This window comes from Elephantulus edwardii, unplaced genomic scaffold, assembly GCF_000299155.1.
Source record: "Elephantulus edwardii isolate Elephantulus edwardi_28Jun2011 unplaced genomic scaffold, EleEdw1.0 scaffold00116, whole genome shotgun sequence".
Taxonomy (NCBI): domain Eukaryota; kingdom Metazoa; phylum Chordata; class Mammalia; order Macroscelidea; family Macroscelididae; genus Elephantulus; species Elephantulus edwardii.
Window position 1 is genome coordinate 9,432,921 of NW_006399866.1, and position 18,967 is coordinate 9,451,887.

The 18,967-nt window shown below is 38.5% G+C and overlaps 1 protein-coding gene across 1 annotated transcript in view; it reads left to right on the forward strand.

The window, feature by feature from the left end:
- Positions 1-1,538: 1,538 nt before the first annotated feature.
- The window catches only part of PSMB7 (proteasome (prosome, macropain) subunit, beta type, 7), a 94,516-nt gene continuing 77,087 nt past the window's right edge, over positions 1,539-18,967 (forward strand). Inside the window, exons 1-5 of the mRNA XM_006892580.1 lie at positions 1,539-1,609; positions 2,012-2,105; positions 2,474-2,571; positions 4,638-4,778; positions 9,666-9,781. Coding sequence (XP_006892642.1) covers positions 1,548-1,609; positions 2,012-2,105; positions 2,474-2,571; positions 4,638-4,778; positions 9,666-9,781 — 511 coding nt within the window. The 5' untranslated portion in view covers positions 1,539-1,547. The remainder of the gene's footprint in view (positions 1,610-2,011; positions 2,106-2,473; positions 2,572-4,637; positions 4,779-9,665; positions 9,782-18,967) is intronic.

An 18,967-nucleotide genomic window follows, 5' to 3' on the forward strand; every position in this document is an offset into this window, starting at 1 on the left:
ACAGCACATAACAACAACAACAACAACATTAAGGACATTTCATATAATTGCGTTCATACACAATGTAGTTTGTGTCTAGATTCCTTTGTATAGCAAAATGGTATCAAGCTCCATCTTCACAGCTGCATGCATGAGGGTGCTGGTCTAAGGGTAAGAAGCTGCTCTGCCAACCTAAAAACACATGGTTTGGATCCACCAATTGCTTTGAGGGAGAAAGATGGGCAATCATCTCACATGCCATGTACAGATTTTGAAAATCCACTGGAGACTCAGTTATGAATTCGTTCCAAATGGAAGTGACATAACAAGTGATATAACACACCAGTATCTTATTTTTTATGCTAAAATAATATCCTATTGGATGGATATACCACACTTTACCAACTCATGAGTTGATGGACATTTAGGTTGTTTCTCCTCTTTTGAGTAATGCTGCTATAAACATCTGTATACAAGTGTTTGTGTGAACCACCATAAATTAGCATCCATTCTACAATAATGGTTGACAGTAGCTAAGAAATCAAAAGACATGTTACAATGGGAAAATCTGCTGTCAAGGACCTCTCCAAAGTGCCAAAGAGCAACAATGTCAGTTTAAAGTCTAAGGGGCACCTGATCCAAACCACGCTATTTTCAACGGCTTCCTATGCATCTGAATGAAAGTTGGACAATGAAGGTGAGTAACAGAATTGATTCCTTTGAACTGTTGTGTTTGAGATGAATACTGAAGATACTTTACATGGCTGAAAGAACAAACGAGTCTGTCTTGGAAGAAATGTAACCAGGGTGCTCCTTAGAGAACACTTTGTCTCTCATACTTTGGACATGTTGTCAGGAAGGGTCAATCCTTGGAAAAAGACGTAATGCTGGGGAAAGTGAAAGGTCAGAGAAAGAGAGAGGAAGACCTTCAATAAGATGAGTTGACATAGTGACTGTAACAATGGGTTCCAGCATGTGGAAGTTCAGATCTGTTTACAGAATCACCGTGATTTGTACTAGTGAGTTTTCCTGGTTAGAATGTATAAAGTGGCATTTCAGTGTGGTTTTGTGTTTCCCTCAGAACTAATAATGTCTAGCATCTTTTCATACTATTATTGGGTATTTCACAGAACCCTTTAGAAGTGTTATATCCCTTTTAGATTTGGGAAAATTGAGATTCAGACATTTGAGCCGCTCTTCACAAGGCAATGAAGGGCTGGGTTTGAGTCTTGGTTGTGTCTATCTCTGAAGCCCATACCCTTCCTTCCCTTCCGCAGGGCTTAATTAAAGGTAAAACGTGTCTAGTCTAGGTGGAGAACTGGTTTCTGGTCTGTGCACCTTGGACAAGTCCTTTTCTCTCGTGCTGGGCGTTAGGGTCGCCTTCCCTCCACTGGGGGCAATATACTCCAGATATTTCCGGGCTTGTCTAGGAAGTTAGGACTTTACGATCCATGGCCCTGGCAAGGAATTTACCACGCCCTTTCAGCCTAGGTCAGTGGCGGCGCCGGAAGTGTACTTTTCCTTTTTTTAATATCCCGCCTACGTCCCGGAAGTGCTTTTTCGTGAAGATGGCTGCTGTGTCGGTGTATGAGCGACCGGTTGGAGGTTTCTCGTTTGATAACTGTCGCAGGTGTGCCTTTGCTGGGGGACCAGGTGCAGGGTGAGAGTGAGAATGCTGTGCTCGGTCGGAACTGGGCCGCAGCGCGACCTAGAAAGTCCATGGACGCGGTGGACTACAGGACCTGGGCCCGCGGCTCGTGTGACTCAGGGGAATCGGGGCGTGAGCATGACTTTCTCCCGAGGCTGGATCCGCACTCCTAGCTCCCTCGGACAGTGACTCTGTAGGCTAGTCCCGCTCCTTCTCTGAGACACTTTTTTAAAAACAGGCGGGGACAATGTCCCAGCATTGGGACGATTCTGTTAAAGTTGGGAGTGAAAGCAAACTCTCTGTTTCCTATAAAGTACTTCTTGCACCGTTACAATATGATAGGGTCCTGCCCTTCAGCACATTCTTCTCTCTTTTTGTACTCAGGAATGCCGTCTTGGAAGCCGAGTTTGCAAAGAAAGGTTACAAGCTTCCAGCAGCCCGGAAAACGGGCACAACCATCGCAGGGGTGGTCTATAAGGTAAACTGGAGCAGAAAAGACTGTTGATGACAGTCCCTAGACCGCTTAGTCATCTTTTCCTCTCCCTCTTCCATTTGGAAGGGCTGTTGTTAAAGAGCTTGACTTTGTGCTCTATAAGGAATTTGTTGACTCCTTGAGCCTCATCTTTAAAATCTGAAAACAGGTGACAGTTCTTATCAGTTAGGATGTAGCTAGTGAAGTTTATTAAAGAACTTTTTCTTGAACTCTAAAAGCATAGTACGACGTCTTTAGCAGGAAATTTGCTTGGAGTGTGAGGCTAGAGAAGCAAGGCATAACTAACGAACATAGTTTTTTTATATATCTAAAATTGTTTCCAAATTCCTTCTCCCTCCTTTTCCCCTCAACAGGATGGCATAGTTCTTGGAGCAGATACAAGAGCAACTGAAGGAATGGTTGTTGCTGACAAGAACTGTTCAAAAATACACTTCATATCTCCTAACATTTAGTAAGTATTAATTGGTTTGAATAACTTTTTTGTTTTCAAATATTTTTTTGTTAGGTGCTGCCAACTTGTAGAAACTCCATATGACATAGAACTACCTCATTAAAAATTTCTACGCTGTAATCTTTATGGGAGCATATTTCTGGGTCTTTTTCTGTGATCATACAGAGTAAGTTCCAACAACCAACATTTCAGTTCAAAGTGAGTGCTTAATTACTGCATCAACTATGGCTTCTTGGGTTGCAAGATTTTAAAGCATACTTGTTCTTTTGTAAAACTTGTATATATTTGCATAATTAGTGAAGTGCATGCTTTGCTAGGATCTTAGAAACTAGCAATTTGAAATGATCTATTGAGCTACAAAGAATGTACTTCCCCATACCTAGATAAATAGTTTAAGTTTTAATGATTATTTTAAGGTTAGTTAAAACAAGAGTCCCTGGCCTTAGGGAGTTGCACTGCTCACCCAGAGGCCACCCACCCTACCCGACAAAGATGAAATTTTCCTCCTATGCAACTTACAGCCTTAGAAACTACTAGAGGGTCAACTATTACTTGGTTCCAAGTTGACAGAAGTGAGGTGTTTTGTTTTTTTTTAAAAAACCCAGTATAAAATAAAAATTTTATTTAAAAAAAAAGATTTACAGCCCTGGAAACCCAATGGCTAGTTGCTGAGTCAGAATCAATCCAACAGCAGTGGGTCTTCCCCAGGATACGGTCCCTTAAGTAAAATGCAGCCTAGCCTACACTTAGGATGGATGAGAAAAGATCTTTCAACAAAAAATTTCACTGCCACTTTGCCTGCTTCAATATTCTTGAGTTCAGAACATCCCGATAAAGGGCATAACACTTCACTTATAGTGCTTTGTTTTTTTCTTAACGATCTTTTTATTCTTGTTATCTCCTATGATACCGAACATACCCTGATTTGAACAGCATTGCTTTAACCAATTTTAGAGTCTAGAGAAATCAGCTTTGTGGTGGTAGTTAAGGAGTTGTGCTGCCAACACAAAGGCATGAAGTTTGAATTGAATCCATCAGCGACTTTTCCTGAGACAGATGGGCAATCTCTTCCCATGCAATTTATAAGCCTCTTATAAAAACATTTTTTCCTAGCTACTTCAGGGTGTGGGTGGTGGCGTACCTTATAACTTTTCACATAGCCCCATTGACAGTGGGCTTGATCCCACCCAGAAGGCAAACTCTGAACCAGAGTGATGTCCCAAAGACCTAAAAATGGATAACACTTTGTACTGCAGTACCCAGGAAGGAGTCTGGAACTCTCCGCTAGAAGCCATCATAAAGGAGAACAGACAGAAAATGGATGTCACACACTCAACTCAGCAAGATCAGAGCAAGTGTGAGATTCCCTGACTGAGAGAGCAGAAAGGAGCTCAGCGCCCTTGGCAGTGAGGTTTTTTGAGTTGTGCCGTCAAGTCACCTGCGATTCATAGTGACCCTATGAACAATAGCCCTAAACCCTGCTCTGTCCTGTGCCAATCTTATTGTCTCTGACACACTTACCCCCATTACCCCAGTCACTGAATCAGTCCATCTCATCAAGGGTCTTCCTCTCCTGCATTGTCCCTCCACCTTCCCAAGCATGACGTCCCTTTCCAAGGACTAGTTCCTCCTTGCAACATGCCCTAAGTATGTTAGATGAAGCATCAGAATCCTTGCCTCCAAGGGGCAGCCTGGCTTCACCCTCTCTAGGATGAAGCTGTTTGTTCTCTTAGCAGTCCATGGTATATTCAATACTCTCCATTAACACCATGGCTCAAAGGCATCAATTCTATCATCCCTAGTCATTGTCTAGCTTTCTGATGCATAGCAAGTAATTGCAAAGACCAGTGCCTATATCAGGTGCACCTTAGGCTCCAGACTGACATCATTGCTCTGCAGTACTTTGAAGAGGTCTCTGACAGCAGACTTTCCCAGTGCAATTTGTCTTTGAGAAGATGGTATTTAAAACATCTTTGTGTAACTGAACTTCATGGAAGTTACCTATGAAGCTTCACTTTAGATTATTTCAATGAGTTTCAGCTAACTTTCTAATCATATTTTTTTAGTTGTTGTGGTGCTGGGACAGCTGCAGACACAGACATGACAACCCAGCTAATTTCTTCCAACTTGGAACTCCACTCTCTCTCCACTGGCCGCCTTCCCAGAGTTGTAACAGCAAATCGGATGTTGAAGCAGATGCTTTTCAGGTAAGATTCCAGAAAGATTTCTGTAGCCTCTTTTTCTCATGTCTTAAGGGACACATTGAAGCTAGGGGGAAAGTGCAGAAATAATAAAGTTTTGTTTCAGAAATCAATTATTATTAAAAATCCATTTTTCTTTGCTAAAGCATTTGATAAAACCCACTGCCATGAAGTTCATTTTGACTCATAACAATCCTGTAAGACAGAATAGAATTACTTCTTGGGATTTCAAAGTCTATAAATCTGGATGGAAGGACACTTGCCCATCTTTCTTCCATGAAACAGCTAGTGAGCTTGAACTGCTGATCTTTTGATTATATTTGTATCATCATGGTTTCTTTTGATAATACATTGACATTTATGAGATCATATTTTTTTATCATGGATAAATTGCATGTGACCAATTGAGTGATTAAAATGTGATACTGGATAGCAAGACCTTTTGCTCATAGTTAGAGCTGGGAGGAACCTTTGAGTTCATCTTGTGAGACCCACTCCCTGTGTAGAATCCTCCCACATACATATAAAGATAGAAAATACAAACTGTCCCCTTCTTACTCATTTTTAAGGGACAAATATTGAGATGAAAAATTTGATATTTGTTGTTGGCAGTAAGTGATCATAATAATATTAACTAGTGTTTTTCTGTTTCCTACTCTGTGCCAGATGCTGTTTTAAGCATTTTATAAGTGATCTCATTTTCTTAACTGACGTTAGAGGATGCTCGCATCCTTTGTGAGTGAAGAAATAGATACTTACAAAGGTCAAACAACTTGTCTGACTTGCCCTTCACTCTCTGGTAGTCCCATAGACAGTATATGCTAGTAGTTTTTCCTCTTTCTGTTAATAATTATACCATCACTTTGTTTATGTAGCTCTTAACAGACTTTAAGTCTTATTATAAGAAGGGCAATATGTTATAGTAGAAATGACTACCTGTCATCAGTCTTCGATTTGAATCCATATTCTCCTTTTGGGACTTGGCATTATCTTTACCAAATTCTTCTCTTTTCCTTATCTGTAGAATGGATATTGTAAGAATTAAAAATGAGCATGAATTAAAAGCAAAGATTATAAACTGGGGGTTCATTTCAGCCTATAGAGAAGTTTGATTGGTCACATAATTGAAAAACCCTTACCAAATAATATCAATTGGGAGATTTTTAATTAGAAAGACTGTCTCACTACCCTCTTGAAAAATTTAGAAATAAGGTGGGGTAATATGGCAAAAATCTTTTTAAAATTTAGGAAGTACCTTTTGTTGGGTGAGACACAGTGGGAAAGCTTTAGCTCATGGAGGCTAAACCATGCCTTAGTTTTGAAATCTGGTTGGAAGCTTGGAAACAGGAGTGGCATCCACTTCCAAAATAACTTACCTCCGGGAACCCTGTGAGCTTGGAAGAACAATGAAAGTCATACAAGTGTTCAGGTCTTGCATTCATAGGGTCACTATGAGTCGTTTATGACTTGACGGCACTTAACAACCACTACTGTATAAATAAGAGCTAGTAGTACTGAAAGATAAATCTGCATTGAAGGCACTGGCATTAGGTCCTAGGAATCTATGCAGTATCACATGTTTCAACTAACAGATGCAGCTGTAGCTGTGCTCACTGGTCAGTGCCAGGAAATTTGGATGACAGCTGCCTGGCCAACTAACTGAAAGAGATCCATATTCTCATTTCCAAGAAAGGTGACCCAACAGAATGTGGAAATTGTAGAGTAGTAGTATTAATATCACATACAAGCAAAATATTGCTGAAAATAATCCAAAAATGGCTAGACCAGTACATTGACAGGGAACTGCAGAAGTTCAAGCAGATTTAGAAGAGGCCATGGTGTTAAGGGTATTGTGGATGTCAGGTGGATCCTGAATGAAAGCAGAGAATACCAGAAGAATGTCTATGCTTTATTGCCTATGCAAAAGTGTTTGACTGTAGATCATAACAAATTATTAACATTGAGAAAAATGGGAATCCCAGGACACTTGTGCTGTTGAGAAATCTATACCTAATTCAAGAAGCTGTTATCAGAATAGAACAAGAGAATACAGCATAGTTTTAAAATAAAGAAGAAGATATGTCAGGAATGTGTCCTTTCTCCATACCTATTTAATCTTTATACTGAGAAAATAAACTATGATGCTGCACTCTATGAGGAGAAATGTGGCTTCCAAATCAGCAGAAGACACACTCATCAACAGCTTGGTTATGGTGATGACACAACCTTGCTTGCTGAAAGTGTGGAGGATTTTGAAACGCTGCAGAAGATCGAGATCTGCAGCCTTCAACATGGATTACATATCAGCGTCAAAACAAAGATTCTCATTGTAGTGCTGACCGTCAGCATCATAACTGAAGAGAAAGAATTGAAGCTATCATCTTGTTTGGATCAGTAGTTGGCAACTTTGGTACCAGCAGTCAGGAAATCAGTGACCTACCATTGGGCAGTTCTGTCAAGGACCACTCCAAAATGCTTAAGAGCAATGATGTCAGTTTGAAGTCTTAAGGTGCATATGATTCAGTCTTCTCAAATACTTGTTATACATCAGAGAATTGGACAGTAAATAAGGATGTCAGAAGAACTGATGCCTTTGAATTATGCTGGAGAAGAGTACTGAATATCCCATGGACTACCAAAAAACAGATCTTGGAGAAAGTGCAGCTAGAGTTTCTTGGAGTCAGAGATGATGACGTTCTTACTCATACTTTGAAGATGTTGCTAGGCGAGACTTTTTTGGAAAGGGACATCATGCTTGGAAATGTGGAGGATCACTGAAGGAGAGCAAGACCCCAGTGAGATAGACACAGTGACAGCAGCAATGGGCTCTAATATGTCAGAGAGGATGGTAGAGTTTAGGGTTACTGTGAGACAAACTTGATAGCACCTAACAGCAGTGCACTTAGATCAGCCCTGTTCTGCTCACTTTATCATATTTCTTTCCTGATCTTTGGCTTCACTTCAGGTACAAAGCTAGCATAGCTCCTGGTCTGATAGTCCCATTTTACTGATGACCTAGACACAGAGTCCTATGGAAAGGAAGTCTAGCTAAATTGACTTAATTTTTTATTTGGCTGTTCTGATCCCTCATATTGATGATTTCTGTTTGTTAGTGTACATGGTCATGATTCTGAATTATTGCTGGTTAAATAAATTCTCCCAGTGCCATGTGAGTAGAACTTAATAGAAAGGGACAGATTTCTTTTTTTTAAAATTTTTTTTTTTTTAATTTCTGTGTGCGTGTACTGTCAAATCAGATCTGACTGGTACAGGAGGAGGTTATCCCTCCTTCCCCGGCAGAGCATCTGGTGGATTCGAACCATGCACCTTTGGGATTGTAGTTGCAGCTCCTTGCCACTAGGCCACCAGAGCTCCCCAAGATTTCTAAAGACAATGGTGGATTTTTTATTTTAATTTACAAAGCTCCCTCTGCTGGTTTGTGTGATCCATTGCATTTAAAAGCATTTTTAACATTTTTAAAGTTGTTGGCTATAGAATCTTTTTAATACTTTGAAATATTTTCATTGTTGAAAGCATTGAGCTACATCTAGCACATTTCTGTGACTCTCTTTAGAATGTCTTAGAAATTCTAGATTTGTTTGTAGTGTATTATTCTTAGTTTTACATACTTTATAAAAGTTAATTTAATCCATTTTAAGGGGAAATTAAATAATTTGACCAGGAAATTGAATGTCTTCTGACATCTTTGTGAGTTACATGAAATGGGAGTGATAGCAAACAAAAAATAGGGTTTGACTAGAACTTTAGTTCAAGTCTCATCTATAGCACATAATAGCTGTACAACCTTGGAACAGTTCACCTCATTTTCCTTAACCTTAGTGTTTTCTAAGATCAGTGAGGGTTGCTGTTATGATCTGTTGAGTAGGAACTGATCCATAGCTGATCCTCCAGCTGGTTTTCAGAGGTAATAAATCAAAAGGGAGGAGATTGTACATCTTTCTCCTGTAGAGAAATTCAATAAAATACACACCTTTGGGATTGCAGTACAGCTTCTTACCACTAAACCACCAGAGCTCCCTAAAAAAGGAGAAAGGCAGTTTCTTTTTCTTCTCTCTTTTGAGTAAATGAGTCAGAAAAACATTTATGAAAAGGCTTAATTGATAGAGGGTAGAGAGGCGTGTGTGTACATATGTTATTTATGCATGTGTATATATGAGTCCACACACTGTCCATTTGATTCCAACTTATAGCAACTATGTACACAGGAGAACTGCTGTATAAGTTTCTGTAGGCTTGATATTTACAGAGGCAGATTATTGCCTCTTTCTCCCGTGAAGCAGCTGTGGATTTGAATAATTGACTTTTTGTTAAGTGGCTGATAATTTAACTGTTGCACCATCATGGTTTAGAATAGTGTATTCTTCTTGTTACTACTGTAAATCTCCCTATGAATAGCCTAATTTCCTCATATATGGATCAGTGAGAAAAGATAACTCATCTTCTTCCTCAGAGCCACTGGTGGATTCAAACCATTGGAGAGGCGTGCCCTTTATATAGCAGTGCAACTTCCTACAGACTATGCACCCAGAGCTCCTTTAATAATCTTTGGAGTAAGCTGAACTTGTACTCTGACTCTCAGACTGGTGCAAGTATTTTTCTCTTAACATAAGGGTAAAAGGTGATTGTGAAAGGTTAGACAAAATAAGGAATGTGGAGTACCTCAGATAATTTACAGTTTATAAATTGCCAGTGGTAACTGTTCTCAATATTAGTTCTATTCCTGATTGCTCTCAATTTCAAACAGTAGCCTCTTAATGAAGCAGTCTAAATATAAGAAGCTTTTGTTTGATCCTCATGAAGCTTTTGGTTAAGGTACAGCAATGCAATGTATACTCATTTTCCCCTCTTCTTTACGCATACTCTAATCACCAGGTATCAAGGTTACATTGGTGCAGCCCTAGTTTTAGGGGGAGTAGATGTTACTGGACCTCACCTCTACAGCATCTATCCTCATGGATCAACTGATAAATTGCCATATGTCACCATGGGTGAGTGTAATGTTTCCCTCATGTTTCGGAATTTTCTTATTTACCAGGAAGATCTCTTAGAGCTGGTCTAGGTCCTTTGAAGAGGCAGTACAATACAGTGCTTTGATTCATTAACAAATAAGATGCTTATGGAACACTTACCATATATTAGGCCTTTCTTTTGCTTCTTGGGATATGCCAGTGAACAAAGTATAGATGATAGTTCCTTCTCATGAGGAGTTTATATTTTAGTGGGAGTGGTGGTGGTTTGGGACCATCAGGTTGGTTCCAACCTAGAGTGACCCTGTGTACAACTGAATGAAACACTGCTCAGTCCTGTGCTTTAGCCGGTTAGTCAGCAGCTGTTCTCAGAATCTAAGAAGAAAGGCCAGCCTTTCTACTGAAAATTAGCCAGTGAAACCGTGTGAATCACAGTGGTCCTTTCCCAGCCTCATGGGGGTAATGCAGGACTGGCAGCATTTAATTTTGTTGTGCATGGAATCACCATTATAAGGCAGCTAGCAACAACATTTTTTAGAACATGTTAGAAAGTGGCGTTAGTAGGAGGAAAAAAGTAACGCAGTGATATATATGTATAAGATTTTATGGTTGTACAGAATTTGGCTGTTGGGAGAATTTAGTGAAGGCTATTCAGGGGACTTCTACCTTATTTCTAACATTTTTTTGTCAGTGTTTAAGTATTTAAAAATGTTAAAATATTGATACAGGATAAGGGGACTTGGGCAGAGGGTGAGTTGGGATATAGAATATAGCATTAAATCAGAAAGTTAAGGTAGATCATGTGAAGAAGATGAGATTTGAATAGAAGACTAGAGTGGAGGCCCATATGTAAATTAGAGTGGCTGGGGTTCCTTTTTACCTCTTAGTCTCTGAGGAATTAAGGGTGTCAGCTGCTCTGTGATTGTTTACTTATCTGTAAAATAGCATCAATAATCCTTACCTTTCTAGGTTTTTAAAATTATTAGAAATAATGTGCTTGCACAAATATTTTCTTATAGAAAGTACAAAACTGATTCCTATAATTGAAGGTTAAAGGTGTTCCAAAAGCCCAGCTTTTTTAAACTGCTGGACCACATCATCAACCCTATTAACTATTCCTCTTCCACAGAAACCTTTCCTGTCTTTTCTGGGTTTTGTTTCACAGAAATTCACACTTTGTCAGAGAAATGGCCCAAGTGGTTTTGAAGGCTGTCAGTCACAAATCCCTGAGTTGAGCTTCAGTCTGGAAGGCTTGGCCAACTTACATGGTCTCAGAGGGTGGTAAATGACAGGTGACTTGGCTGGCCAAGTCATGATTGGCAGCGGTTTTCAGGATGACTTTATAAGAACCGCTTGGATCCAGAGCAAAGGAAGATTGAATCTTCCCAGGGCTTTCCTGCATCTATTAACCGCAGATCATACTTCTGAGGGGACTTAGGGTCTTGGCTTATAAGAATCCTTTAAGAACCTCCTTGTAAGAATTTAGAGTGTCATCTCATAGTAAGATATTCATGGGGTATCCCACTCTAATCCTGCCTCATTAACACAGAAGACAGTTCATTCCAGAAAAGCATTTACTAGCTCAGGCAAAGAAGCTATTAAAAAGATAAGGGACTGTGGATGAGCTCTGGTGGCCTAGTGGCAAGCAGCTGCACTGCAATCCCAGAGGTCTGCAGTTCGAATCCACCAGATGCTCTGCTGGAGAAGGAGGGACATTCTCCTTCTTATACACACACACACACACACACACACACACACACACACACACAAGGGCTGTGGCAAGAAGGACCATTTTAAGTAATCACTTCAGCATACTTCATGCTTAGTCACATATGTTGTTGGACATTCTGTGCCATGAAGTCAGAACCTACTCATAGCTGACCCTCCCTTGGGTTTTCAGAGGCAGTTAATCACACGGGAGGAGACTGCCCTTCTCCCACTTGCCTCAAGCAGCAGTTAAGTGTGTTGAACCTGAGTCTTCATTTTTTCCCCTCATGCTCTTGTTTTCTTTTTCATCTTTCCCTTAATGTTTGTCTTTTTTTCTTTCATTTTCTATCGCTCCTCTAATTTTAGTTTTTTTGCCCACTTTTTTTCATTCTATTTGGCAAGAGACAGCAATAGCACCCACATTGCCCAGCTACATACACCCTTCTTAGAGCGTTAGCTGCTGTGCTAGAGCAAACATCTGCTCGTATGCTCTACAGATGAGAAAACCTAAAAAAAGGGGATAGATTTTCTAAAAAATTTACTTTATTTTATTTTATTATTTTTGTGTGTGTGCCATCAAATCGGACCTAATTGGTACAGGAGGGGATTGTCCCTCCATTTCCAGTAGAGCATCTGGTGGATTTGAACCTTGAGCGTCTGGGATTGCAGTGTAACTTCCTGCCACTAGGCCACCAGAGCTCCCTAGAAATGGATAGATTGTTAAAAACACTCTACTTAGCTAAAGTAACACAGACTAAGGAAAAAACTTGGAACAGGGCCATCACACACACAAAAAAATTAATATGTGATTGAAACAGATGAGGGAGAGAATAATTTAAAAGTGATACTTTTTTATTATGGTTATCATAAGAGATCAGAATTAAGGTTGCAAAGGAGTGTACTGAGGACTGGAGGGGTGGGGATTGTATACCAAAGAAAGAATTTTTCTTTTACTTTTTTCAAGAGAGGAGCAAACTGGGGGGCGGGGAGGGGGGAGGGGTAGACAGGGAGAAAAGTGCAACAATGAATGAATGGAAATCCAAAATCTCTGTAAATGTGCATTAAAATTAATATAATAAATAAAAAAAAATCCCCAACCCAAAAAAGTCCTGACCGGACAGCATAATTAGTGATTTCCACCAAACATTCAAAGACTTGATAGCAATTCCAGAATGTAGAAGAGGCTGGAACACTCCCAGATAGACTTTGTGAAGCATGCATAACCTTCAAAATTAAGGACAGGAAAAGACATTGCTGGAAAAAAGTTAAGAGATCAGTGTTCCTCATGAACATAGATATAAATATTCTGAAAAAAAAATCCTAGTCAAGAGTTCAACATCATATAAAGAAATAAAATACATGTTTGTGAAAGGGTGATTGAGCATTAGCAGACATTCAGCATAATCCATTATTATGTAAGTTAAACAAAAGATCATCTCATAATAATGCAGAAAATAATGCTTAATGCAGAAAAGACATTTAAAAAAATTAACATCCATTCTTGATTAAAAAGAAAAATGAGAAGTAGAATGGAAATTCTTTAACATAGTTAGCAGTATGTATTAAAAAAACAATGACCAGTGTTAGTTTCAATAGAGAGCCCTAGCCAGAAAACCATAAAGAGAAAGGGAAATAAAAGGCACCCAAATTAACAGAGAAGCAGGAAAACTGTAGATGATAGTCTGTGTAGAAAGTCCCAAAGGCTCAGCCCGAGAATAACTGGAACTAAATGTGAGATTCAGGAGAGTGAGTATGCAAGCTTAGGCAGATTACAATAACAAAGAGAATTCTGATGAGAAAATTATGGAAACTACCATTTGCAGTTGCCACCCAAAGACGGAAGTACTTATTTATATGTCTATGCACAGATACAAAAGACCTATATAAAGTAAGATATGGAACTTTATTACAAGAAACTGAGAGACTTAATGTAAATAAATGAACATACCATGCTAATAGTAATGTGAAAATGACAATAATATCAAGAGCTATCTGTTGATACAGTGCACTCCCGATCATCATTGTTCAAAGATAATAAAACTAATCACCCATTTGTGTGGAAAGCAAAGAGATAAATAAAACATTGAAAAAGAACAAAATAGGCTTTATGATTGGCTAATCTCTCAACACTTTCTTCAAAGCCATGGTAGTAAAAACAGCCTAGTATTGGTACAATGAAAAGAACAGAATTGAGAACCCAAAAGTAAATCCATCCACTTATGGAAAGCTGGTCTTCAATGGAGAACCAAAATTTATTAAGTAGGGAAAGCACAGTTTCTTTAACAAATGTTATTGAGAAGAGTAGATACCCATTTTCACAAAAGTGAAACTGGATCTATTGTTGCAGCCGCTGTGTCAGTTTATGTCCTTCAGGGTCTTTTTTACTGATCCTTAGCAAGTGTGATATCTTTCTCCAGGGACTTGCCCCTCTGTATGCTCAGAGTTGCTAAGTCTTATCCTTTCTTCTGCACCATTCTGTGTGCACTTCTTTTGAAACAAATTTGTTTATTTTTTTAGTGGTTCATAGTATATTCACCATTCTTTGCCACCAAAATGCAAAAACATTAGTACTTCAGTCTTCCTTATTCATTGTACAGCTTTTACATTCAATAAGGACAATTGAAAAGAAGACAGTCAACAGCCATAAAATCCTGAATGTACACATTTTCACCTAGTCTTTGAGAAGCTAAGCAGGTTGGGCCTGGTTAACACTAGGATGGAAAAATGTGATTTTGGTCAGGTGCACTCTAATCTTTATGTTCTTCAGTACTTTAAAGGGATCCTTGGTACAGATTTTTCCATAGCAATATATTATTTGATTTCTTGACTTCTGCATCTGTAGGTATTGATTGTAGATACAAGTGAAATGAAATCTTTGACCACTTGAGGTAACATTATTGATTTAGTGAGGATTTTTGTTTTGAGATGTAGTCTGTATTGAAGGCTTTAGTCTTTCTCGTTGATTTCACCAGTACTTCAAATCTTTGCTTGCAGTAAGCAAAGTTCTATGGTCTGTATATTCCTGTTGATGAATCTTCCTCCTGATGGCACATTCTTCACGTAGTTTGGCCTGGATTATTTGTTCAGGATACATATTGAATAGGTATGGTTAAAGGATACAGTCCTGATGCACACTATTCCTGATTTTAAATCATGCAGTATCCGTTTTTTCCTGTTCAAGTTATTGCGCCTTAGTCTTTGTACAGGTTCTGTATGAGCACAATTTTCATTCTTCAATATTGTCCATAAATTTGAATACCTTGGCACAATACCTAAATAAAACACTGGTAAATATCTTTCTGTTGTTCTCTGCTTTCGGCCAAGATCCGTCTGGCAGCAGTGGTGTCCCTTGTGTCCTTGGTCTCTTCTGAATCCATCCTGAATTTCTGACAGTTTTCTGTTGATACACTGTTCCGGTCTTTTTAAAATTTTATTCAAGCTGATTTGTTTATCGTATTAAGAATATTTAATAATTTCTACATTCTGTTGGATTACCTTTTTTTTTTTTTTTTTGCAATGGGCACAAAAATATGGTGGTCACTCTTTAAGTCATTTGGCGAGATAGCTGTATTCTAAGTTTCTTGCCACAGATAAATGAGAATGTCCAGGGAGGCATGTGTTCATTGAAACACCTCATTTCATAGCTATTAGTTCCTGAGACCTTTTTTTTGCCAATGTTTTCAGTACAGCTTGTACTTTTTCCTTTAGTACCATAGGTTTTTGATTGTAAACTGCCTCCTGAAATGGTTTAATGTTGACCAGTTTTTGATACAGTAATGGTATATTTTGTCCATCCTTTGATGCTTCCTTTGTCACTCAATATTTTATATATAGAATTTTTTTAAAATTAAAAGTAGATTTATTAGAAAGTGACTGTTTTGTAAAATTTTTATTTTTTATTGTTTTGCTTACAAAGTTCGTATATATTCTGTTTCACGCTATTCTTCATTCACATTGTATTTCACATAATAATTGATTATGCTTTGTAAAATTAATCACCATTAGACTGTGTCCGTCACTAGCCTGTCTTTTTCAGGTCTCTATTGGATCTTTTCTATTTCCTTTTCCTAATTACCTCCATCCACCAAATTGTGCAACACTGAATTCACCCTTCCTCCAACCCCCCCCCCCTCCACTCTCTTAGGTTATTTTTTTCCCTTTCATTTTATCATCTATCTCTAGAGTGAGTTTTAAAATCTCTTCTGGCATCCATTTTGGTCTTTTCTTTTTTAAAAATGACTTCTGATTATTTCATATATGTTGTCTTTGATAACACCAAAACTTGTCCCATCTCTGGTTATTAGTGTTCACTGCATCACTATTTTTGAGATGCCTCTAAATTCAGGTGGTATATACTCAGGGTAATATTTTGACTTTCATGGACTTGTTTTCATTTTCTTCAGTTTCCGTTTAAACTTGAAAATGTGCAGTTGATGGTTTGTTTCCTGGCCCCGGCCTTGTTCTGACTCATGATATTGAGCTTCTCCACCTTCTTTCTTTAGTCAGTTTGTTTTCTATGTATTGTATACAATATAAGGTTGTCTATGTATTGTATACAATGCAAGGTCCTCATATGTTCTCACTGTTTATGTTTCTTATTCCCCAAAAGAGGTTTTGGCAATAAGTTGTTGGTCGTACGATCTCCAGCCTTTCTGTCACTGTGTTTTCCAGCTATCAATTTCTCTTTACTTTCAGCTTTTACATTCCGTTCACCAGTTATTATTACTGCATCTTGAGTGCACATTTCATCAAATTAGACTGAAAATTGATGGAAATTTTCAATTTCTTAATCTTTATTTTTAGTCACTGTTGCACATTTTCTCCCTTCCACTTCTCTCCCCCAGCCCACCCCACAATCCATCCCTTGTTCCAGATTGCTGTCCTACATAATTTCTTCATCTTTGACGTGAATGGTTAGTATGTACATTTGAGTAGTAGTTGTATTAACAGATCTTGCATGTGTGTGGATAATAACCTATAACTGACATTGTACTTTAATACAGGTCTTAAAATGTTCTTTTAGTGCCATTCCTCTTGAAGTTTGACCTTTTTTGGCATAATGTACCTTAAGATTATCTAATTCAAGATTACCTTTCCCAGTCCATTTCACTTTACTAAATGTCAAAAATAGTGATTTTTGCCCCTCCTTCTCCAGCAGAACATCTGGTGCATTCAAACTGCACGCCTTTGGGATTGCAATGCCGCTTCTTGCCACTAGGCCACCAGAGCTCCCTGCATTCTGTTTTTTTTATTTTATATTTTATATTTCTTTATTTTCCCTGTTTTATTTTGATAACTTCAGTTTTCCTAGATCCACATTACATCCATTCTACATGCTCATGATTGATTAATGGATATTTGTAGCTGTGTTTCTTCATTTTGAGTGATGTCACATCAGTCAGTGAAGATCTTTCATTGGCTGAAAGCTTTGCTCTAACCATATATTGAAGTGGACTCTACTTTGAGGAGGCATCTCTTCTCTAGTTCTGTTTTGAATGCTTTCCAATCAGTGTACTTCATCTTACAGTTCTTTATCTTACATTACAGATAATGTTCTGTTGCTGTTCATAGGGTTTCCAGTGGCCTGTTATTTCAGAAGTTGATGGGCAAGCCTTCTTCCTAGTCTGCCTTAGCCTAGAAGCTGCTGAAACATACCCACCATGGACACCTCTGCTGGTATTTGACATACTGGTAGCATGGCTCTCAGCCTCTCAGTAACACCCAAACCACCACAGTACAACAAACTGATGGGAGAATGATGAGGTGGATGTTAAGCTGAAGTGAAATAAGTCAGTTACAAAAGGACAAATGTACTTAAGAGTTTACTGTTAGAAACACTGAGTAAGAATTTACACGCAGAAAGAAACTTTCTTGGTCACAGGGACAGGAGGGGAGGGAAAGTGGAGAAAACTAATTTTGAATAAATAGCTAATAGGTGGTGAAGACAAAGTAAGATACAAAGTCCTATACAAAAGGATGATTAGCACAGTATCCCTAAAGAAAGGGAAGACCTGAGAGATGAACAAGGGGGAAGAATGCATTCACAATATAGCTATTGGAATGTCTAAAGAAAATAGGTTATGAATGATTATTAGAAAATCAGTTTGCTCTGTAAACTTTTATTTAGACCACAGTTAATACAGGAAAAAAGTTAATAGTTTTATATCTCCATTTGTCTCTCAGCAACCTTGCTTTGTGTTTAGTATAGCTAATTGTGGTCTTGTATCTCCTCAGAGCTAGTTTGATTCCAAGGTGACGGTTTAATAGCCCTGTGAGTTTATAGAACACTTCTGTTTGTGGTATGTGCCCTCAAATTGGCACTTATTCATGACCCTCCAGTGGGTTTTGAGACTGTAAATCACATGGGAGAAGAGTACCCATTATTCAAAAGATTTTTTTTTTAACTTGTTGTTACCATGGAGTCAGATCCGACTGCCCATCCTTCTCCAGCTGAGCATATGGTGAACTTGACCTGGGTGCCTTTGGGATTGCAGCGCAGCTTTTTGCCACTAGGCCACCTGAGCTCCCAAGAATAAGATACTTTGGATTAATCACGTGTTTACTTGGCATCCAGTTCAGAACTGACTCTTCAGCAATGGATTTGGTGTTCTAGGTAGGAACTCTGCTAACTTAATAGTTAAGAATTGCCTGCTAGTAGAAAGGTTGGTGATTTGAACTCGCCAGCAATCCTGCAGGAGTAAAATGAGGCAGTTTGCTTCTTTAAAGAATAAAACTCTTAGTGAGCTCTGGTGGCCTAGTGGCAAGAAGGTGTACTGCAATCCTAGAGGTGCATGGTTCAAATCCACCAGATGCTCTGCTGGAGGAGGAGGAACAGTCTCCTGTACCAGTCAGATCTGATTTGATGGTACACACAAAATAATAATAATAATTATTATTATTATTATTATAATAAATTTTTTAAAAGAATAAAACTCTTGGGAACTAAATCAAGTAGTTCTGTTCTACAGGTTTGCTGTGGAGTTGGAAGCTACTTAATAGTAATTGGTTTAATGGGATGTGCTTGGTACTAGGGACATAGCATCTGCCCTCAGAATTTAAAGTGTCATGGGATGGTGAGAGAGAAAGGAAGGACAGGTATTGAACAAATAAATAATGTAAAAAAACACATTGTCTTAGTGCCCTAGAAGAAAATAAGAGGGAATGATAGGAAAGAATATGTAGATGACAGATATTTGAGGACTTAAACAAATGAGTTTCATATTTAGATCTTTATGGTTCTGTTTTCTTTGGATAATCAGTGACTGAATTCTTTAAATTTATTTCATTTTCCTATTAGGATAATGATGAAAAAGGAACATTTGTAAGGATTCTAGTAGATGGTATACCAATTGACATATTTCAGCTAACAGATGCAGTCGGGGATGTACTCACCAAGTTGTGCCAAGAAATCTGGAGAACAACCACTTGGCCAACTGACTGGAAGAGGTCTATATTTGTTCCCATCCCAAAGAAGGGCGACCCAACTGAGTGTGGAAACTA